The 23,207-nt window shown below is 53.0% G+C and overlaps 1 protein-coding gene across 2 annotated transcripts in view; it reads right to left on the bottom strand.

Annotated features, from left to right (window-relative positions):
• UBA6 (ubiquitin like modifier activating enzyme 6) overlaps positions 1–23,207 on the bottom strand; it is a 1,035,692-nt gene that overhangs the window by 353,286 nt on the left and 659,199 nt on the right. For both annotated transcript variants that reach the window (XM_086961917.1, XM_086961916.1), the window contains exon 25: positions 20,607–20,670. In XM_086961917.1, coding sequence (XP_086818043.1) covers positions 20,607–20,670 — 64 coding nt within the window. The remainder of the gene's footprint in view (positions 1–20,606; positions 20,671–23,207) is intronic.

Genomic DNA, 23,207 nt, shown 5'->3' with positions numbered 1-23,207 from the left:
AACCACAGTTGATGGACAGAATGCAGAACAATGTCATTCATTCACCCCAGTACAGAGATCTGGGCCTAAATCCATCGTTTTTTTGCACTCCACACCACCCCAGTTCAGACATGGCCATATGCAAATCAGCCTTGACACTGTGCCTCATGGGAACAGTCCAGCCCGAACTGCCAGACCCTGTCTTTACTGGACAGGAATCAAGCATCCATGGACCGGTTTCTGGCTATCAGCCGCCTTCAGCCAGGATAGCTTGACTCCAGTGGTGTGGAGAGCATGGGACTCACGTCTGAGCATACATATCCCACACGGGGTGACAAATGCAAAAACCAATGTTGGACAGAATGCAGAACAATGTCATACATTCACCCCAGTACAGAGATCTGGACCTAAATTCATTGTTTTTTTGCACTCCACCCCACCCCAGTTCAGACATGGCAATATGCAAATCAGCCTTGACCCTGTGCCTCATGGGAACAGTCCAGCCCAAATTGCCAAGCCATGTCTTTCCTGGACAGGAATCAAGCATCCATGGACCGGTTTCTGGCTATCAGCCGTCTTCAGCCAGGATAGCTTGACTCCAGTGGTGGGGAGAGCATGGGACTCACGTCTGAGCATACCCTTCCCACTCGGGGTGACAAATGCAAAAACCACAGTTGATGGACAGAATGCAGAAGAATAAGTTACTTACCTTCAGTAACAATATATCTGTAAGATACAGTAGTTAGTATTAGATTCCTTACCATAGAATATCCCCAGGCGTCAGACTGGATCCGGAAATTTTTGTGTAGCAGTACCCTTACGCGTCGGTAGGCGTCGTCTGCGGCTCCACGTCCGTCGTTGGCGTCGTGGGCGCCGTGATGACATTGTCGGAGTACTTAGACGCCGCCTCCCCGCACTGACGTCAGTTCTTAGACACAGCTTTTCCGAGCCAGAAACGCAGAGCCATGTTAAAAACCAACACTGGTGCCATTGAAACTAGGGCCCTGAAAGGGGATGACCTTAACCCTAGATATCGGTTCGCAGAACGGGGAGGATGGGTGGGGCGGTAAGGAATCTAATATTAACTACTGTTTCTTACAGATATATCGTTACCGAAGGTAAGTAACTTGTTCATCTGAAAGAAACAGGTTACTATTAGATTCCTTACCTTAGAATAGATACCCCAGCAATACCAACCCCGGTGGTGGGTCTGCGAACCAACAATCACACCAGAAAGTCCTGGAGGACGGAACGGCCAAAGAAGCCATGGCTGTCCAGGCAGTAGTGTCTTGCAAACGTGTGCAGCGAGGCCCATGTAGCTGCCTGACAGATGGCCTGCAAGGGGACGCCCAGGGCAGTGGTAGTCGCCGTGGCCCAAGTGGAATGGGCCCTCAGCCCAACAGGAGGCTCCTTCTTCGCCAAGGAGTAACAAGCCTTGATACACAAGACGACCCACCGAGAGATGGTCCGCTTTTGCACCGCCCGTCCCTTCTTAGCGCCCACGTAACCAACAAAGAGTTGGTCATCCACCCGGGACTGGCGTGTGCGATCTAGATAGAACGAAAGCGCACGTTTTGAGTCCAGACGGTGGAGCTGCTCTTCCTCTTTTGAGGGATGCGGAGGCGGAAAGAAGGTGGGCAAGGTGATAGACTGCCCGATGTGGAAGGCCATGACAACCTTGGGCAGGAAAGAGGGTCTAGTCCGCTACACAACCTTGTCCGGATGGACAGAAAGGAAAGGAGGTTTGGAGGAAAGAGCCTGGAGCTCACTCACTCTCCTCGGAGAGGTGATGGCAACCAGGAAAGCAGTCTTCAGAGTAAGAAGGTGGAGAGGACAGTTGTGAAGTGGCTCAAAGGGAGCGCAAACGGAACAGGAGGAAACATGTTTGTGACGCCTTTCAGAAAACGAGTTACAATAGGGGACTTGAACAAAGATGGTTGATCAGGCAGCCTTAGAAGGGCAGAAAGGTAGCCCTTGATAGTGCCCAGAGCAGAGCCCTGCTGGGCAAGAGAAAGAAGGAAGAGAAGAACCTCTGAAAGAGGGGCAGAGAGAGGATCCACAGCCTTTGCTGTGCACCATGCCACAAATCTGTTCCACATGCAGGCGTATACCGACTTTGTGGAGCGACGCCTGGCTGCCAGAATGACATTACAGACTTCAGGAGGCAAGTCAAATGGCCTCAACTGTCGCCACTCAATGTCCAAGCATGGAGGTGGAGACTGGACAGGTTCGGGTGGAGGACCGTCCCCTGCTACTGCAACAGAAGGTCCTCCTGAAGAGACAAACGAACCGGGGGATCGACTGACATACTGAGTAGCTCGGGATACCAGTACCTTCGTGCCCAGTCCGGAGCCACAAGGATGACTTGGGCCCAGTCGCGTTTGATCTTCTTCAGCACTCTGGGCAGAAGTGGTACATGCGGAAAGGCGTACAACAGACTGCAACTCCACTCGCGACGAAAAGCGTCTCCGAGCGAGTGCCGCCTTGGAAATTCCAACGCGCAAAACTGATGACATTGCGCGTTCTCTTCGGTCGCAAATAGATCTAACCAAGGTTCTCCCCACTGCAGAAAGAGACCTTGCGCCACGCCAGAGTTCAGACGCCATTCGTGATCCATCATGCACCGGCGGCTGAGTTTGTCCGCCCTGGCGTTCAGAGAACCTGCCAGGTGTTGAACAACCAGGGTCACGCCCTGATGTTCCAGCCACTGCCAGAGGTGCAAAGCCTCCTGGCAGAGGGTCCACGACCCCACCCGCCCTGTTTGTTGCAGTACCACATGGCGGTGGTGTTGTCCGTTTACCCCTGTACTACACTCCCCCGGACAGAGGGGAGGAATGCCTTCAGTGCTAGACGAATCGCCCGCAGCTCCAAAAGGTTGATATGAAGCCAGAACTCCGCCGGAGACCAGAGGCCTCTGATCTCCGCCTCTCCCATGTGGCCTCCCCAGCCCTGGAGGGACGCGTCCGTCACAACTACGTGCTCCGGTTGGGGAAGGGAGAGGGATCTGCCGCTGACCCAATCGCGGTCCGTGAGCAACCACTGCAGCTGTCTCCCAGTATCCTCCGAGATCAGGACATGGTCGGACAGGTTGCCCTGATGCTGGGCCCACTGAAACTTCAGGCCCCACTGCAGAGCCCGCATCCGCCATCGAGTGTGATGCACCAGAAAGATGCAGGAGGCCATCAGCCCCAGAAGCCGCAGCGTCACCCTGACCGAGACTCGGGATAAAGGCTGAAAGATTGGAATCAGAGCTGAATATCCCGAACCCGCTGTTCGGGAGGATAAACCTGAAACTGCGCCGAGTCGAGAACCGCCTTGATGAAGAGGAGCTTCTGGGAGGGGCACAGGTGTGACTTCGGCACATTGATGGAGAACCCCAGCTGGTGCAGGAGGTCTGCCGTTGTCTGGAGGTGGCTGATGACTGTCTGGGGCGTGCCTGCCTTCAACAACCAGTCGTCGAGGTAGGGGAAGATTGAAACCCCTAACCTGCGCAGATGAGCTGCGACCACCGCCATCACTTTCGTGACGCTGGTAAGGCCGAAGGGGAGCACGGTAAACTGAAAGTGCTCGTGGCCTACCGGGAACCGCAGGCAGCGCCGGTGGGCCGGCAGGACGGGAATGTGGAAATAAGCGTCCTGCAAGTCCAACGCTACCATCCAGTCACCTGGGTCCAGGGCAGCCAAGACCTGAGCCAGTGTCAGCATTTTGAACTTCTCCTTCCGGAGGAGGCTGTTGACGTTCCGTAGATCCAAGATAGGGCGTATTGGGTACCAGAAAGTAGTGGGAGTAGCAACCACACCCTACTTCTGGCCCAGGAACGCGCTCGATGGCCCCCTTGGCCAAGAGGACCGTAACTTCCTCTTGCAGAAGTTGCAAGTGATCCCCCGACATGCGGTGGTATTGCGGTGGCATGGCTGGAGGGGTCGCCTCGAAGGGGAGGGAGTAGCCCCTTCTGAGGATTTGCAGCACCCACCTATCCGATGTGACAGTGCGCTAGTAGAGGAGGTGATGGCGAACCCTGCCCCCATCTGGCATAACATAGGCCTGAAAGCACTGACTAGGAGGGTTTTGAGGCGGATGCTGTAGGGGTAGGTGTGGACTGGCCTCGCCATTGTCCCCGACCGCCTCCATGGCGGTTTCCACGGCCGCCCCCGCATTGGAAATTAGTCTACGGTGTGTGGCTGGCAGCACGTGTGGGGGCGCCCCTACCTTGGCCACGAAAGGAGCGAAAGGCACCTGTTTGCTGGCGCGGGCCGAGAGGCCCAAGGACTTGGCTGTAGCCATGGAGTCCTTAAAGCGCTCAAGCGCATGGTCTGCCTTGTCGCCAAAAAGGCGACGGCTATCAAACGGCATGTCCATGAGAGTATTCTGGACATCGGCAGAAAAGTTGGCGGACCTCAACCAGGCGTGGCGACGAATCGCCAACGTAGTTGCCATCGCCCTGCCCAGTGAGTCGGTGGTATCCAGCCCACACCGGATGGAATAAAGTGCCGCATCTCGACGCAAGGGTTTGGGCGAGTTTAGCCTTGACCTCCGCCGGGCATTCTGGCAGCACGTTCGCAACCGCGTCCCACAGAGAGTGGGTGTAGCGGCCCAAGAGGCACGCGGTGTTGGAAGACCGCAGTCCCAAACTCAGGCAGGAGAATACCTTTTTGCCGTATTGCTCGTACCTCTTGGATTCCCGATCGGGCGGAGCCGACGGGAATGCGGTCTGGGAGTTGGAGGCCTGGATGACCAGGCTCTCGGGGTGGGGTGGGATGGGTGTACAGGAAACAAGGGTCGCCCGGGGCCGGGCGGTGGCGTCTGGCCACGTTCCTAACTACAGGCGGGCCTGTAGCGAGCCTGGACCAAGTGCCCAAAAGAACGTCGAGCAAGGCCTCATTAAACGGCAGCAGAGGCTCAGCTGAGCTTGACTGTGGTTTAAGGACCTCAGTGAGGAGGTTAGTCCTCACGGCCGCGACGGGGAGCTCAAGGCCGAAGGCCTTGGCCGCCTGCGTCAACACCACACTGTTGGTTGCCCCCTCCTCCGTAGCCACGGAAGGGGATGAGACAAAACCAGTGTCTGGCGTAGTGTCCAGACCACTGGCTTCCCCAAGATCACCTGTCCAGTCCTGCTGGGACTAACACTCACGTGTCAGAGGGTCCTCAGACCCCTCCCAATACTCCTCATTACCCATTTCCTGATAATCAGGGTTGTCAAAGGATGGGGCCGGTTCATTGAAGTAGAACTCTCCAAGCGGCGCCCAGCGGCTCCGGAACTGGATCGAGGGAGGTATCAGGGACGGCGTACCTCGAAGGCGGCGCCGGAGGTGAGACCCTAGGGACCGGCGCCGGTTTTTACATTTGTCACCCCGAGTGGGAAGGGTATGCTCCGACGTGAGTTCCGTGCTCTCCACACCACTGGAGTCAAACTATCTTGTCTGATGTAAATGTAAATGTGTCTGATGGCGACTGATAGCCAGAAACCGGTCCTAGGATGCTTGATTCCGGTCCAGGGAAGACATGGCTTGGCAGTTCGGGCTGGACTGGGACCGGTTTCGGGTTCACAACCCTCATCAGCCAGGCTATCTTGAATCCAGTGGCAGAGTGAGCAAGGGACCCACGTCTGGGCATACCCTGCCAATTTAGGGCGAACATAGCGATACCAAAGGGGATGATGGTCGGAGAATTGAGCAAATCAAACACTCACCCCCAGTCAATTGATCTGGGTTTAAACCATCATCATTCTTTAGCTTACTTAGCCACCCCAGTTCAGATATGGCCATATGCAAATCAGTCTGACCCTGTGCCTCATGGGAACAGTCCAGCCCGAACTGCCAAGCCATGTCGTCCCTGGACCGGAAACAAGCATCCTGGGACCGGTTTCGGGTTCACAACCCTCATCAGTCAGGCTATCTTGAATCCAGTGGCAGAGTGAGCAAGGGACCCACGTCTGGGCATACCCTGCCAACTTAGGGCGAACAAAGCGATCCCCAAAGGGGATGATGGTCGGAGAATTGAGCAAATCAAACACTCACCCCCAGTCAATTGATCTGGGTTTAAACCGTCATCATTCTTTAGCTCACTCAGCCACCCCAGTTCAGATATGGCCATATGCAAATCAGTCTGACTCTGTACCTCATGGGAACAGTCCAGCCCGAAGCAGGACCCCTGCGCGTCGGTAGGTGGCGTTGTGCGGCTACGCGTCCGTCCTGGCGTCGTTAGAGCCGAGATGACGTCACAGAGACTACTTAGGGGCCACCCATGCGCTCTGACGTCAGTTCTGTACACGGCTTTCCGCGCCAGGAACGCAGAGCCAGGCAGGAAACTGACCACTGGTGCTAAGAAACTAGGGCCCTGAAAGGAATGACCTTAACGCTAGAAATCAGGGAGGATGGGTGGGGCGGTAAGGAATCTATCACTAACTAATGCCTCTTACAGATATATTCTTACACAAGTAGTAACTGGTGCATCTGAAAAAGACACGTTAGTGGCAGATTCCTTACCTTAGAATAGATAACCCAGGAATACTAACCCTGGTGGTGGGTCTGCGAATAAGATTACACCAGAAAGTCAAGGAGGACAGAACTACCAAAGAAGCCGTCTCTCCGGACTGGACTGTCAAGGCAGTAATGCTTGGTAAACGTGTACAGCGAGGCCCACGTAGCTGCCTGACAAATGTCCTGCAAGGGAACGCCCTGTCCCAAGGCAGTAGTGGCTGCCGTCCCCCTGATAGAGTGGGCACGCAGCCCCACAGGAGGCTCCTTCTTAGGCAACGAGTAGCACGCTTTGATGCACAGAACGACCAACCGAGATATGGATCGTTTGTTCACGGCTCGACCTTTTTTGGCGCCCAAGTAGCCAACAAAGAGCTGGTCATCTACCCGGAACTGTTGTGTGCACTTCAGATAGAACGAGGGCGCACGTTTTGGGACCTCTCTTCCTCTTTTGAAGGAAGTGGAGGCGGAAAGAAGGTGGGCAAAGTGATGGTCTCCCAGATGTGGAAGGGCATTACAACCTTTGGCAAAAAAGAACGACGGGTCCTTAACCTCTTGGATGCTAATGACAAGGGTAACTCGTCATGAACTTTCCATTCATTTCAATGGAAAATGAATGTAAATAGTAATGGTGCCTTAGCAGTAAAGGGGTTAAAACCACCTTGTCCGGACGAACAGAAAAGAAAGGAGGTTTAGAAGAAAGAGGCTGGAGCTGACTCACTCTTTTGCCAGAGGTGATAGCTACCAGGAAAGCTGTCTTTAAAGTGAGAAGACGTAAAGGGCAGTTATGCTGGGGCTCAAAAGGAGCACACATCAGATAGGTCAAGACAAGATTTAAGTCCTATTGAGGTATTATGAAAGGCACGGGAGGAAACGTGTGTGTAATGACTTTCAGGAAACGGTTAACAACCGGGGACTTAAAGAGAGAAGGCTGATCTGGAAGGCCGAAAGATAACCTTTGATAGTGCCCAGAGCAGAGCCCTGCTGGTCCAAGGATGGTAGGAACAGAAGGACCTCAGAAAGAGGGGCAGAAAGGGAATCCACAGACTTTGCTGTGCACCATGCCACAAACTTGTTCCACCTGCAGGCGTATACCGTCTTAGTGGAGGGACGCTTGGCTGCCAGAATGACATCACCTACTTTGGGAGGAAGATCGAAAGCTGTAAACTGTTGCCGCTCAATCTCCATGCATGCGTGTGGAGAATGGACAGGTTCCGGTGGAAGACCGTCCCCTGCTGCTGCGTGTGGAGAATGGACAGGTTCCGGTGGAAGACCGTCCCCTGCTGCTGTGACAGAAGATCCTCCCGAAGAGGCAGTCGGATAGGGGGATCGATTGCCATGTTGAGTAGCTCGGGATACCAGTATCTTCATGCCCAATCGGGAGCCACAAGGATGACTTCGGCCAGTTCGCACTGAATCTCCTTCAGCACTCTGGGCATAAGTGGTATAGGCGGAAAGGCGTACAACTGACCGCAGCTCCACTCGCGACGAAAAGCTACGCCGAGTGAGTGCCGCCTTGGAAATTCCAACGTGTAGAATTGATGACATTGCGCGTTGTCTTCAGTGGTGAATAGATCTAACCAAAGCTCTCCCCACTGCAGAAAGAGACCTTGCTCCACGTCCGAGTATAGACGCCATTCGTGATCCATCAAGAACCGGCAGCTGAGTATGTCCGCCCTGGCGTTCAGAGAACCTGCAGGTGTTGAACCACCAAGGTAATGCCTTGATGTTCCAGCCATGTCCAGAGGTGCAGAGACTCCTGACATAGGGTCCATGACCCCACCCCGCCCTGTTGAACAAGTTACTTACCTTCGGTAACGATATATCTGTAAGAAACATTAGTTAGTGTTAGATTCCTTACCTTAGAATATCCCCAGGCGTCAGTCTGGATCCGGAAACTTTTGCGTAGCAGTACCCCTGCGCGTCGGTAGGAGTCGTCTGCAGGCGTCCCCTGCGGCTCCGCGTCCGTCGTCGGCGTCGTGCGCCGTGATGACGTCGCTGGAGTATATAGACGCCGCCTCCGCGCGCTGACGTCAGTTCTCTGCACACAGCTTTTCCGCGCCAGGAGACGCAGAGCCATGAGAGAACCAACACTGGTGCCATGTAAAACTAGGCCCCTGAAAGGGATGTCCTTAACCCTAGGTATCAGTTCGCAGAACGGGGAGGATGGGTGGGTTCGGTAAGGAATCTAACACTAACTAATGTTTCTTACAGATATATCGTTACCGAAGGTAAGTAACTTGTTCATCTGAAAGAAACACGTTAGTGTTAGATTCCTTACCTTAGAATACATACCCCAGCAATACCAACCCCGGTGGTGGGTCTGCGAACCAATACAAAACTACACCAGAAAGTCCTGGAGGACAGAACGGCCAAAGAAGCCATCCCTCCGGACTTGACTGTCCAGGCAGTAGTGCCTCGCAAATGTGTGCAGCGAGGCCCACGTAGCCGCTTGGCAAATGTCCTGCAAGGGGACTCCCCGGCCCAGGGCAGTGGTAGCCGCCGTGGCCCGAGTGGAATGGGCCCTCAGCCCAACAGGAGGCTCCTTCCGAGCCAAAGAGTAGCACGCTTTGATGCAGAGGACGACCCATCGAGAGATGGTTCGTTTACAAACCGCCCGTCCCTTCTTCGCACCCACGTAGCCAACAAACAGTTGGTCATCCACCCGGAACTGGCGTGTGCGATCCATATAGAATGAAAGCGCACGTTTTGGGTCCAGACGATAGAGCCGCTCTTCATCCTTTGAAGGATGCGGAGGCGGGAAGAAGGAAGGGAGGGTGATGGACTGCCCGATGTGAAAGGCCGAAACAACCTTGGGCAGGAAAGAAGGTCTAGTCCTCAGAACCACCTTGTCAGGATGAATGGACAGGAAAGGAGGTTGGACAGAAAGAGCCTGGAGCTCACTCACCCTCCTGGCAGAGGTGATGGCAACCAGGAAAGCCGTCTTTAAAGTCAGGAGACGGAGAGGACAAGAATGAAGGGGCTCAAAGGGAGCACACATCAGGAAAGTTAGAACCAAGTTCAAATCCCACTGAGGCATCACAAACGGAACAGGTGGAAACATGTGAGTGATGCCTTTCAAGAATCGAGTTACAATCGGGGATTTGAACAAAGAAGGCTGATCAGGAAGCCTCAAAAAGGCTGAAAGGGCAGAAAGGTAGCCCTTGATAGTGCCCAGAGCAGAGCCCTGCTGGGCAAGAGAAAGAAGAAACAGAAGAACCTCCGAAAGAGGGGCAGAAAGAGGATCCACAGCCTTTGCTGTGCACCATGCCACAAATCTGTTCCACCGACAGGCGTATACCGACTTAGTGGAGGGACGCCTGGCTGCCAGAATAACATCACAGACTTCAGGAGGCAAGTCAAATGGCCTCAACTGCCGCCGCTCAATCTCCAAGCATGGAGGTGGAGACTGGACAGGTTCGGGTGGAGGACCGTCCCCTGCTGCTGCGACAGAAGGTCCTCCTGAAGGGGCAGGCGGATCGGGGGACCGACTGACATGCTGAGTAGCTCGGGATACCAGTACCTTCGAGCCCAGTCCGGAGCCACAAGGATAACTTGGGCCCGGTCGCGCCTGATCTTCTTCAGCACTCTGGGCAGAAGTGGTATAGGCGGAAAGGCGTATAACAGACCGCAACTCCACTCGCGCCGAAAGGCGTCGCCGTGCGAGTGCCGTCTTGGAAACTCCAACGCGCAGAACTGATGACATTGCGCGTTCTCTTCTGTGGCGAATAGATCTAACCAAGGCTCTCCCCATTGCAGAAAGATGCCTTGCGCCACGTCCGAGTTCAGACGCCATTCGTGATCCATCGAGCACCGACGGCTGAGTTCGTCCGCCCTGGCGTTCAGAGAACCTGCCAGGTGTTGAACCGTCAGAGTCACGCCCTGACGTTCCAGCCATTGCCAGAGGCGCAGAGCCTCCTGGCAAAGGGTCCACGACCCCACTCCGCCCTGTTTGTTGCAGTACCACATGGCGGTGGTGTTGTCGGTGAACACCTGCACTACACTCCCGTTGACAAAGGGGAGGAATGCCTTCAGTGCCAGACGAATCGCCCGCAGCTCCAACAGATTGATATGGAGCCGGGACTCCGCCGGAGACCAGATGCCTCTGATCTCTGCCTCTCCCAAGTGGCCACCCCAGCCCTGGAGGGACGCGTCAGTCACGACAACGTGCTCCGGTTGGGGAAGGGAGAGGGACTTGCCCCTGACCCAATCGCGGTCCGTAAGCCACCACTGCAGTTGTCTCGCAGTGCCCTCCGAGATCAAGACGTGGTCGGACAAGTTGCCCTGATGCTGGGCCCACTGAAACTTCAGGTCCCACTGCAGAGCCCGCATCCGCCACCGGGCGTGATGCACCAGAAGGATGCAGGAAGCCATCAGTCCCAGCAGCCGCAGCGTCAACCTGACCGAAACCCGGGATAGCGGCTGAAAGATGGGAATCAAAGCCTGTATATCCCGGACCCGCCGTTCCGGAGGATAAACCCGAAACTGCGCCGAGTCCAGAACCGCTCCGATGAAGAGGAGCTTTTGAGAGGGACACAGGTGTGATTTCGGCACATTGATGGAGAACCCCAGGTCGTGCAAGAGGTCTGCCGTCATCTGAAGGTGGTGGACGACTGTTTGGGGCGAGCCCGCCTTCAACAACCAGTCGTCTAGGTAGGGGAAGACTGAAACCCCCAACCTGCGCAGATGGGCTGCGACCACCGCCATCACCTTTGTGAACACCCGTGGGGCGCTGGTAAGGCCGAAGGGAAGCACGATAAACTGAAAGTGCTCCAGGCCTACCGTGAACCGCAGGTAACGCCGGTGGGCCGGCAGGACGGGGATGTGAAAATAGGCATCCTGCAAGTCCAACGCTACCATCCAGTCTTGCGGGTCTAGAGCAGCCAAGACCTGAGCTAACGTCAACATCTTGAACTTCTCCTTCCGGAGGAAGCCGTTGACGTTCCTTAGATCCAAGATAGGACGTAGGCCCCCCTTGTCCTTCTTGGGAACCAGAAAGTAGTGGGAATAGCAACCACGCCCTACTTCTGGCCCAGGAACGCGCTCGATGGCCCCCTTGGCCAAGAGGGCCGTAACTTCCTCCTGCAGAAGTGTCAAGTGGTCCCCCGACACACGGTGGTTCTGCGGTGGCATGGCTGGAGGAGAGGTCTCGAAGGGGAGGGAGTAGCCCCTTCGGACGATTTGCAGCACCCACCTGTCCGAAGTGATCGTGCGCCAGTGAGCGTGGTGATGGCGAACCCTGCCACCCACTGGCGTCACATGGGGCCGAAAGCACGGACTAGGAGGATTTTGGGGTAGATGCTGCGGGGGAAGGTGTGGTCTGACCCCGCCGTTGTCCCCTACCGCCACCACGGCGGTTTCCACGGCCGCCACCGCGTTGAAAGGATTGTTGCGGCGCGTGGCTGGCAGCACGTGTGGGGGCGCCCCTTCCTTGGCCACGAAAGGGACGAAACAAACCCGGTTGCTGACGCTGGGTCGAGAGACCCAAGGACTTGGCCGTGACCCTAGAGTCCTTGAAGCGTTCCAGCGCGTGGTCCGCCTTGTCACCGAACAGGTGACAGCCATCAAACGGCATGTCCATCAGGGTATTCTGGACATCAGCCGAAAAATTGGCGGATCTCAGCCAGGCGTGGCGACGAATCGCCACCAGAGACATAGCTCTGCCCAGCGAGTCGGTCGTATCAAGACCACACCGTATTGAATATTTCGCTGCATCTCGGCCCTCAGCCACAGCCTGACCGAGTTTTGCCCGCACCTCCATGGGGCATTCTGGCAGCAGCTCCGCGACCGTATCCCACACAGAGTGGGTGTAGCGGCCCAAGAGGCAAGCGGTGTTGCAAGACCGCAGGCCCAAACTAATGGACGAGAAGACCTTTTTGCCAAATTGGTCATACCTCTTGGATTCCCGGTCGGGCGGGGCCGACGGGAATGCGGACTGGGAGGTCGAGGCCTGGATCACCAGACTCTCAGGAGTGGGGTGGGTAGACAGGAACTTGGGGTCGTCCGGACAAGGACGGTGGCGCCTGGCCACGTTCCGATCAACAGGCGGACCTGAAGCGGGCCTGGACCACGTGCCCAACAGAACGTCTGACAAGGCTTCATTAAATGGCAGCAGTGGCTCCTGTGGGCATGACTGCGGTTTGAAGACCTCGGTGAGGATTATAGGCCTCACGGCCGCGACAGGGAGCTCAAGGTGTAAGGCCTTGGCAGCCCTCATCAGCACCACAGAATATGCAGCTCCCTCCACCGATGCCACGGAAGGAGGAGAGATCAAACCAGGGTTAGGAGAGTCGTCCAGACCACTGGCATCCCCCAAGTCACCTGTCCAGTCCGGGTCATACTGGCACTCGCGTGACAGAGGGTCCTCGGACCCCTCCCAACCTTCACCGAACTCTTCATCTTCTCCGTATTCGGAGTCAACGATGTAGACCGGCTCCTCGGGGTTCATGGGCCCCATCGGCGCCGGGACCGGCGTCGAGCGACGCCCGTCCGGCTCCGCGTCCGGCGTCGGTGAAGGTAAGGGGACGGCGCCGCCCGGAGCCGGCGCCGGAGCCCCAGTGCCGCCCGAAGCCGGCACCGAGGAACCGGCGTCGCGCGGGGGCGGCGCCGGGGGCAACCCCGATGGAATTGGTGCCGGGTTGGACGGACGGCCAACCGGCGTCGACCCTGAAGGCCCTAGCGGCGCCGGGATCGGCGCCGTCGGCGGCGCCGGAGTCGGAGCATCCGACGGCGTCGAGGTAGGGTCAGCTGAACCGCTAGGGCCCCCGGACGGGTTCACTGGGCCCGCAGGCGCCGTGGAACCCGCCGGAGGAGACAGGGCCCTCATGGCCATGAGGAACGCCTCTATCTCCTCAGGCATCGCACCGTGCCCAGGGACCTGAGGGTATGGGGCAGGCCGCGCCGGCGACTCTCGCGGAGCCGCGGGGTTGGGGTCACCCGAACCCCCGGCCGCATCGCGCGAGCGTCGGGGGGAGTCGGGGGTACGATGACGACGCCCCGACTTCTTGTGCTTCTTACCTGATGAGCCTGACGAGTGGTGTCGACTTCCGGAACGCTCGGCGCGGCTCCGCGACCGCTCCCTCGAACGCTCTCTCAACCTCCGGCCGGACCGGGACCGCTCCCGGTCCCGACGTGGGGCCGACACCCGGAGCTCCAGTAGCTTGCGGGACCGCTCCCGTCTAGCCTTGTTGGTGAGGGCCCGGCAGTCGACGCAGGAGTCCACGTCGTGGTCGGGGCCCAGACACTGGAGACAGAGGCGGTGATGGTCTGTGACCGACATCGTGCGCTCACAGTCATCACAGTGCTTGAACCCAGGCATCCTAACAGGCACAAAGTGATAAACAATTCGAAAAACTTGGTCAAAGACCGGAGTACTGCTCTTCAGATCTGCGTCCACTGGCGCGGAAAAAAGAAGAACTGACGTCAGCGCGCGGAGGCGGCGTCTATATACTCCAGCGACGTCATCACGGCGCACGGCGCCGACGACGGACGCGGAGCCGCAGGGGACGCCTGCAGACGACGCCTACCGACGCGCAGGGGTACTGCTACGCAAAAGTTTCCGGATCCAGACTGACGCCTGGGGATATTCTAAGGTAAGGAATCTAACACTAACGCGTTTCTTTCAGATTGTTGCAATACCACATGGCGGTGGTGTTGTCCGTGAACACCTGTTCTACACTTCCCCGGACAGAGGGAAGGAATGCCTTCAGTGCAAGTCGGATCCCCGAAGCTGCAAAAGATTGATATGGAGCTCGGACTCCGATGGAGAACAGAGGCCTCTGATCTCCGCTCTCCCAAGTGGCCTCCCCATCACAGGAGGGATGCATCCATCACCACTGTGTGCTCCGGTTGGGGAAGGAAGAGGCATTTGCCATTGACACAATCGCAATTTGTGAGCCACCACTGCAATTGTCAAACAATGCCCTCCGAGATGTGGACATGATCGGACAGGTTGCCCTGATGCTGTGCCCACTGGAACTTCAGGCCCCACAGTAAAGCCCGCATATGCCACCCGGAATGTTGCACTAGCAGGATACTGGAGGCCATCAAGCCTAGGAGCCGAAGGGTCATCCTGACTGAAACCCGGGATAGGGGCTGAAAGATCGGATTCACAGCCTGAATATCCCCGACTCGCTGCTCGGGAGGATAAACCCGAAACTGCGTCAAATCCAAAACCGCTCCGATGAAGGCGAGCTTCTGAGAGGGACTCAGGTGCGACTTCGGCACTTTGATGGAGAACCCCAGCAAATGCAGGAGGTTGGCCGTAGTCTGAAGGTGGGTGACGACTGCCTGAGGCGAGCCTGCCTCCAACAACCAGTCGTCGAGGTAGGGGTAGACGGACACCCTTGACCTACGCAGATGAGCTGCGACCACTGCCATCACTTACGTGAACACCCAAGGGGCGCTAATAAGACCAAAGGGGAGCACGGCAAACTGAAAATGCTCATGGCCTACCGTGAACCACAGGTAACAACGCCAGTGGGCCGGCAGGACGGGGATGGGAAAATATGTGTCCTGCAAGTCCAACGCAACCATCTACTCTGCAGGGTCAAGGCCAGCCAAGACCTGAGCCAGAGTCAACATCTTGAACTTCTCCTTCCGGAGGAATTGATTGACGTTCCTGAGGTCCAAGATGGGGTGCAGGCCTCCTTTATCCGTTCTTGGGGACCAGAAAGTAGTGGGAATAACAACCATGCCCTATTTTTGTCCCAGGTCCGAGTCCTCCTCCCACTCCTGTTCGGACTCGCACTGCCGTGCAAGAGGGTCCTCCGACCACTCCCAGTCATCCCCTTCCTCCACTGCCCGAGGCACAGGCAGCAGCGGCGGGGGAGGCAAAGGGGAAAACAAATGCTCCAACGGCGCAGGGAATGGCGCCGGGAACGGGGTCGATCCTGCTCCATGTCCCAATTTGAGTCCCAAGCCGGAGCAAAATTGCCCGGAAACTCAGGCAGGGGCAGGGGCGGAGGTGGGGTGAAAGGAACCCAGTGCGGCGCCGGGGCCAAAGCCGCTGGCAGAGGATCTTGCGGAGCTGGGGTCGGAGCTGTCGGCGGAGGACCTTGCGGCGCCGGGCCGAAGCTGCTGGGTGCGCCGACGGCAAGCAAGGGGCCTCAACAGGGACCGCGGGGCCCGAAGGCGCGCCGGCGGGAGCCCCAGGCATGAAAAGTCTGTCAATGGAGGCAAGGAACTCTTGCACCTGGACCGGAGTCGCCGACGGACCCAGGTAAGGCGGGTAGGCAGAGGGTCTCTCAGGCTCCAACTAAGCCACAGAGGAAGGACCCCTGGCCCCCCGTCCGAAGACCGACGGAGGGATGTCGGAGAGCGTACACGCTTCTTCGACTTTTTCTTGTTACGCTGTCTTGACAGGCTTTTTGGCTCTATTTCGGAGTGATAAAGACTTTAAGCTTGCTCACATCTAGGATATGTATTCTTAGCTTGTGTTGGCTCTTTTAAGCCCTTTCTTCCAGACCTAGAAGAGGATAGCTGCTTTATATGATGATAGATCCCTTACTCTAATCCATCTATTGCCTATTGGCTTTGCCTTTCATTATTTTGCCTATAGTAGAGGGTGGATCCTGTGGTCCTGACTTTATATTACACATTGGTATGGTTTGTGTAGGTACTCTGATAGAGCTAAGGGTTATTTCATCCTTCTCAGGCCTACAAGGCCCAGAACTAGAGAGACTCCATTTTGCTTTCTATCCCTGCAGAGATGAGATACTTCAAGGGGAAAGGTAATGTTTATAGTTAAGGCTGTTGTGTGCTAGGGGAAAACCAGCCAGGACTGGTTCTTATCGGAAGAATGTGTTTGTCTCTTGGGCCCAGACGTAACATGCAGATTGCCACTGCGGTTGCGCAAAGAGCTCTGGAGCTAGCACAGGAATTCGGTGGGAGGCAGCCCTCTGTTGGAAATTTCCATGAGAGGAGAGGAATCCATATTAGCGAAGTGCAGAAGAGGAGGTGTGGTCAGTTTGGTTCTTGAAGAGTGGAGAGTAGGATGTCTGCTGGAGCTGCAGAGTGCAGTGCAGTTCTATTGGTTTTCTGGAATGGAGAAAGAAGGCAGATGATTGCTGAAGCTGAAGAGAGCAGTACAGAATGCATTAAAGCAGATGGAGGAGTTGAGGCTGTCAGCTGGAGCAATTGAGCCAGAGGCGTGTAGCTGTGGTGACGGAGGGAGAGACAGAGAGAGAGCCCTGATCCCACCAGAGACAGAGAGAAATCTTCCTTCTAATAGGTGAGGTAGTCTAAACTAGTCCACTTTACACTTACACCTTAATTTTGTCTTTATTCCCTAGGCTATTGTATGTCTAATCCTTTTCTTTCAGCGGTGTGTTAAAGTTCCTGTTAATCAAGAGACCCCGCAGATAACCTTGTCCTCATACTGTATGCCTAATCCTTTTCTTTCAGCGGTGTGTTAAAGTTCCTGTTAGTTATAGAGACCCCGCAGATCTGTGTATGTGTATTTTATGATTATTGTAATAAAGATACCCCAGTTCTTAGTGAACTAGTGTGCATGTGTTGTTCTTATGATAGAGAGCGTTTTAATGTCTATTGTTCTTAAAGCACAGGTAACCTTTTCTTCTAGTCAGGTGTTATAGCCAGAACAGATGCTGCCCCTGATCCGGTAAGTAGCCTGAATAATTAGGGAGAGAGAAGAGCCCTTGAGCTAGGGAATTATTGACACTAAGTGATTCGGCCATCCCATAATATTATTGTAGTAGCGAACCCTTAGTGAATAGTGAGAGAGACTTCCCAACATAGAGACAGAGAGCTGAAGGTATTCATAGGAAAGTGGTCATCATTGGTAAGTGGCGTTAGTGAGAGCACTGACTGTGGTCAGTGTGTATACCCGCAAGATTGCGGCTTGAGTGAGCACTGAGGGTAGTCAGTGTGTAGATCCGCCGGATTGTGGATCCTGTTGTAAGTGAGTGAGCACCGGGGGGATACGGTGTGTAGGTCCGCCGGATTGTGGGCCAGATAAAGAGAGAGAGAGCACTAGGGCTGCAGCCTAGTGTGTAGACACGCCGGATTGCGTGTCGAGTGAGCACTGAGGGTAAGCAGTGTGTATGGCACGCCAGATTGCGTGTCAAGTGAGCACTGAGGGTAATCAGTGTGTAATGGTAGATAATCAGAACTGCCCCAGGGTAGATTAGTCTGGACCCATGTGGTCGCGAGACTATGAGGTATGAGTGTGGTGTAGGGCATGGATGTCCTTAGTAATCAGTGAGTATTCTTAGTATCCCTATCGATTTAGTGGTGTTTCTGATGATATGAGCTTGTATATTGCGAGTTCCCCACCCTCAGGTAGGTACCCAGGTGCCTGGATGGATGGGTCCTGAGGAGGGAGGTGGTTACGTTCCGGTTGGGTTGGAGGGGCTCTCAGGAGCTGATCCCATCTGGTCTAGAACCCGGTCGTTACAGGCGCCTCTTACCCGATTCAGAAGGTGAAGACTTGGACCCCGAGGAACTATGATGATGACTCCGCGGTCGTTCCCACAAGCGACCCCTGGACCTCAAACGGAGCGGAGACGACTGCCGGGCCTCCATCAGCTTTCAGGACCACTCCTGCGAAGCCTTCGGAGCCATGGTCAGACAGTCAGAACATGACGTGTAGTCCAGACATTAGAGACAGATGCCATGGGGATCACCACCGATATCGTACGGTGGCAGGCCCCGCAGGATTTTAAACCCAGGCATCCCTAGGTTGCACCAGGAGTCAAAACTCAAAAAGAAGTAGAGACATGTCTCGAAAAAGTTAGTCAAAAAGTGACTAGGGTACGTGCTCTAACCGTATCTGCGCTTGCTGGCACAAAAAAAAAGAGCTGACGTCAGCGCGCATGATTGCGCCCAAGTAGTCTCTGTGCTTATGACGCCAGCGACGGACGCAGACCCACACAACGCCACCTACCGAAGCGCAGGGGTACTGCTGACGAAAAACTTTACGGATCCAGTCTGATGCCTGGGGATATTCTAAGGTAAGGAATCTATCACTAACGTGTCTGTTTCAGATATGTTTCATAGATTCACATGCGGTTCTCCCTGCACTCCTCTCTAAGCTCACCTGTTGCTATTTTATGACCTTGCATCCATCATATGTGCTTGAATATCTGAGAGGTAATGACCTCTGCAAGAAGTGGAATTTATGGCCCTTCAGCCTCAATGGCTGAAGTTAGGGTCTTTTCAAATGAGGTTGAATGGATATACACAATATGTATTTGTTTCTATGCAATTTATTTTTCTGCTCAGTATGTACTCGAGGCTCCCACTTCGACAACAGGGAAGCTCTGAGCAGCATTGGAGAATCAAAGTTACATGTAAGTAATTAATTTTCTTCTGAAATAGCAATGGCTTCACACCAATCCTGGACCCTGGACCTAAAGAGGGTCAACTGTTACACCAGGCATGTCCCTTCAAGATTGTGACAATAAAATTCATCATTTTCTGGTTGCTCCTGGGGCCTTTCCGGTCATGGATGACTTGCAGAGTTCCTACAGTGACCACAGCACTATGTTGGAACCTACTGTTTGCTTGCAGCAGGTGTCTGTCATTTCTATGCAATCCTGTTGCAATTCCAGCTTAAATATAGCTTCAACTGAAATCTTTAATCCATCTCTCAAGCACTGGGGCCTGTGGGATGAGTGACTGACACAGAGACACACCCTCACACTGTGCCACGCCTATTCAATATCGCTCTAAAGTAACAGATGAAGACTTTAAAATTCCACTTCCCATACCAGGCTGCACATTATTTGGATATAGTGCTGCTTAAACTTTTGAAAAAAACTATTGTGCGTCTCTGAATAGTTGCAACTGGCTTGGAGGTGAACCAGGTTGAAAGGCGCGTTGTAAAAGTCCAAACGTTAATTTATTAATTCAGTCATAATTGATTTTTCTCATTCCTACGGGTTACTGCATGTATTAACTAATGTTCCTTCATTGAATCAGTAATGCATGTATTTAATTTTCGTTCACACATTCACGCATATCCATACATATTCAATTAGCTATTCACTCATTCATTGATCCCATCCCATTTACCTACTAATACCTTCAATCCAGCCACTGTGAATTTAAAAATGTTTACAATAAAGCCCTTCTGTCCTCTCAGCACTACCACTCTCTGCCACCAACACAGACGTTAACAATGAGGCTAGTCTACCACTCCAATACTGCCCACAGAGCTCCCCAGGCTATATCCAGTACTATTCCTCCAGCCACCGCAGGCAGTCCCATAATGTTGTCTTTGCAACCTATGCTTGTATAAAGATTACGAATATGTGCATGTTCCATGCACCAGTGGGTGCCTCAATGTACATTCTCTGTCTGCATTTCTACACACACATATGCCTCTACGTGTATGTGTGTGCATGTTGCCTGTGTGTGCTCCAGTATGAGTTGTGTGGAGATGCCGGCTGCCATGTTCTTTGGTTTAATGCATGTAAGTAGCGTTATTTATGTGCACATGCATGCTTCTATATGTGCTGCCATTGTGTACCTCTTTTGTATATTCTCCAGGTTACGCAGACAATGCTAGCACTGCTGTCAGAGTTTACATAAGGTTCTAGCAATGCAACCTGGGCATAGCCACATAGTTAGAACTCTAACCAGGATATACAAAATGTGCAGACTATAGAGTCTGGCAACATGTAATCTGCTAGCATTGCAGTCAAGAAACGCATAGACTATTAGCATGGCAGCAACGTATGCACACGTGAATGAATAAACACAGCAGATATCGACACTACTAGCTTTTCTCAGGCTTTGGTGGCCACATGCACTGCTACTAAGATATAACAAATGTGCGCTTGCGTAGATATATAGTCACAGAAACACGCATGCAACAGGCAAATCAAGCACTACAAAAGGCATGCACATGTTGACAGTTGTTTAGCTGTGGTGGTGTTACACATTCTGTGGATCTTGCTCTCCACACAGTACAGTGTCAATCAATTATCTTACTCTATATGAAATAACTGAGTTAAAGTGCTTACACCACCAATTCCTGTGCCCTGGGTCATTTGTGCTAGTGAACCAAAGAACAGTGATGTAGACGAAGAAGAAGAAAGGAAGCTGCAATAGGAAGACATAGACCCTACAACATTAGTAGCAGCAATAGTAACAAAGAGTTGCACTTACAACTTCAATAATACTTACAATTGCTCAGTTGGATCAAAATTTATTGGAGTGGGTGGCCTCTTTGGAGACTGCCAAAACAAGCCTAGGATTAGAAACACACAGTTTTGACTTTAAAACCAACCAGATTAACTGAAATTAGAACCAAAACATAGATAACTTACACTCACGTCATTGAAAGGACAATGACATAATACATGTTAAGTTTATGTTGGATCACATCTTTGGTGCCTTTTGGCCTCAAGACGTAAACTCAGTAAAGAATAAATTACTTATCTTTCGTAACGTCTTTTCTGGTAGAGACTCTATTTAAGTGCTTATTCCTTACCTTTTGAATATTCCCAGATGACAGACTAGATCCAGAAATTGTTACATAGCAATTCCCTCCAGCACAGGTGGCGTTGTGGAGCATTGCATTGAGTCATGCCGCTCGGTCCTGTGCAGGTATGACATTGGGACCAATAAAAATAGATCAACTGCACCCGCTGGCATTAGTTTCTTTCTGTAATCCCAGCCAACAGACGTGAAGCCTCAAGAAACCAGTAATAGGGTGCGAATTTAACATTTTTCATCTTCTTACCAATGCCCAGTATGCGTCCACTCCACAGAAGAGGGTTATGGAAGGGTAATTGAAGAATCAACGGTTAGAAAGAGTCACTACCAGAAAAGGTGTTGTTCTTTGATAGGGACTTCAAACAGTAGATTCCTTACCTTTTCAATAGACACCAAAGCCGTACCCTTTAGGAGGTGGGTCTGTGGAAGGGCTCAGACTAGAAAATCCTGCAGGACCAAACGGGCGATATGAATGTCCTGTCAAACCTGGCTATCCAAGTAGTAGTGCTCAGTGAATGTGTGGAAGGACACCCAGGTAGCAGCATGGCAGATGTCAAAGATCAGCACACCGTGCGCTCGCACTGTGGTAGTAGTAGCATTTTCTATCGCAGAATGAGCATGCAAGCCTTTTGGATGCTGCTGCTTGGCTAGCTCATAGCAGAAATTAATACTTTCAAAAATTCTATCTAGAGATGGTCCTCTTGTGCACCGCCTTGTCCATTTGTGAGCCAGATAAACCGATAAACAGCTGTTGGTCGTCGGAATTCCCAGATTATCTTGTTATATATAAACTAGGAGCTCTTTTATGATTAAGGCAATGCAGTCGCTCTTCTTCCTTTGAGGGGTGAGGCGATGCAGAAAAAGATGACAAAGTGATGGGCTGTTCACCACGAAAGTGCATTATTACCTTGCCTCCGAGAAAAGGAGCAACTTGCCCAGAAAGGAGGAAACATAAGGAGGCACTGCCGAAAAGGGCTATACTTCACTAACTTGCCTTGCCCATGTTATGGCAATAGAAATGAGGAACACTATTTTAAGAGTAAGCAACCACACACAGCAAACCCCACAAAAGGAGGTTTGCTGCAGCAGGAGACGCTGAGGGCTGGCTGAAACACTGTTCTTGGGGCCTAAATGTTAACGCCCTGCCCCCCAACCTCTTCCTCTAAAAGATTGGGCAGTCTGCCATTGCTGAGACAAATATTGCCTCTGTCTCTGTATGAAGCCTAGAAAAGGATGCTGTGTTTGGGGAAACTGCAGAGTTTGTGTAGCTAAGCCCAATGAGTGGGCAGTAACTTTACTGTCTTTGAACCTTTCAAGGACTGAGTCCGCCTTTGTCCCGAAAATTATAGGGCCTTCGAAGGACATATTCATCTAAGACTGTTGCACATCTGTAGAAGTCTGTAGAGCAAATACAAGGATGGTGTCTCAGCATAACACTAGAACGAACTATCCTACTAAGACAATCAGTGGTGTCTAAGCCAGATTAAACAGAATACTTTGCAGAATTCTGCTTGCTGTAAATCAGATGCTGCAATACTAGCCGATTACCTCAGAAAGTGCTGAGAGAATATCAGCCACCCTATCCCATAAATCATGTGTGTTTCCCCCTAAACGACAGGGCATGTTAACTATCCTAAGGGCCAGAATGGTTGATGAAAATACCTTCTTTGCAAACACTTGCATTCTCTGTGCCTCCCTCGCAAGAAGAGTAGTTGGAAGCGCATTCGGGTTTATATGACTCATAGAAGCCATTCCCTCAAGGCTTTCCGGGTTGTATGTTGCAAGAAAAAAATCTGGATCTCCAGGAGCTGGCCTATAGCATCTTACAATCTGGCTATTAATCAATAGTCAAGGTCCTGGTTTTGCCTAAGTGCCCACTAGAACATCAATTAAAGCATAGAGCTGGGTTCAAAACCTCTGCCAATAGTGTCGTTTTACCATTCTGAGCAAGCAGGACATGGTCTATGCCCTCTGCTGCCCTCCTATCACTGTGGCAAAAGAAGCTATCTCCTCAGTGGCCAATACAGGGTTAGCGGATGCCAACCCAATATCAGCTGAGGTATGTAATTCACTAGTATCTCTTAGGTGGTCATCAAAAAGATCACCTTGTGCATAAAAGGGTTGATATTTGACATTGATAAAAAATTCTACCTGTATCTGACTGAGCATACACTCTTGGCCTAGATGGAGGAGCATGTTCTGACTCTGACAAACAATTGGATCTTCAAATGGTGTTCGTGACGTTGGTAATGGAGTTGGTAACAGCGCCAGTGGCACCAGATGAGGCAA

Source organism: Lissotriton vulgaris, chromosome 3_1 (assembly GCF_964263255.1).
Source record: "Lissotriton vulgaris chromosome 3_1, aLisVul1.2, whole genome shotgun sequence".
Taxonomy (NCBI): Eukaryota; Metazoa; Chordata; class Amphibia; order Caudata; family Salamandridae; genus Lissotriton; species Lissotriton vulgaris.
This window is presented reverse-complemented; position numbering and strand designations above follow the sequence as displayed.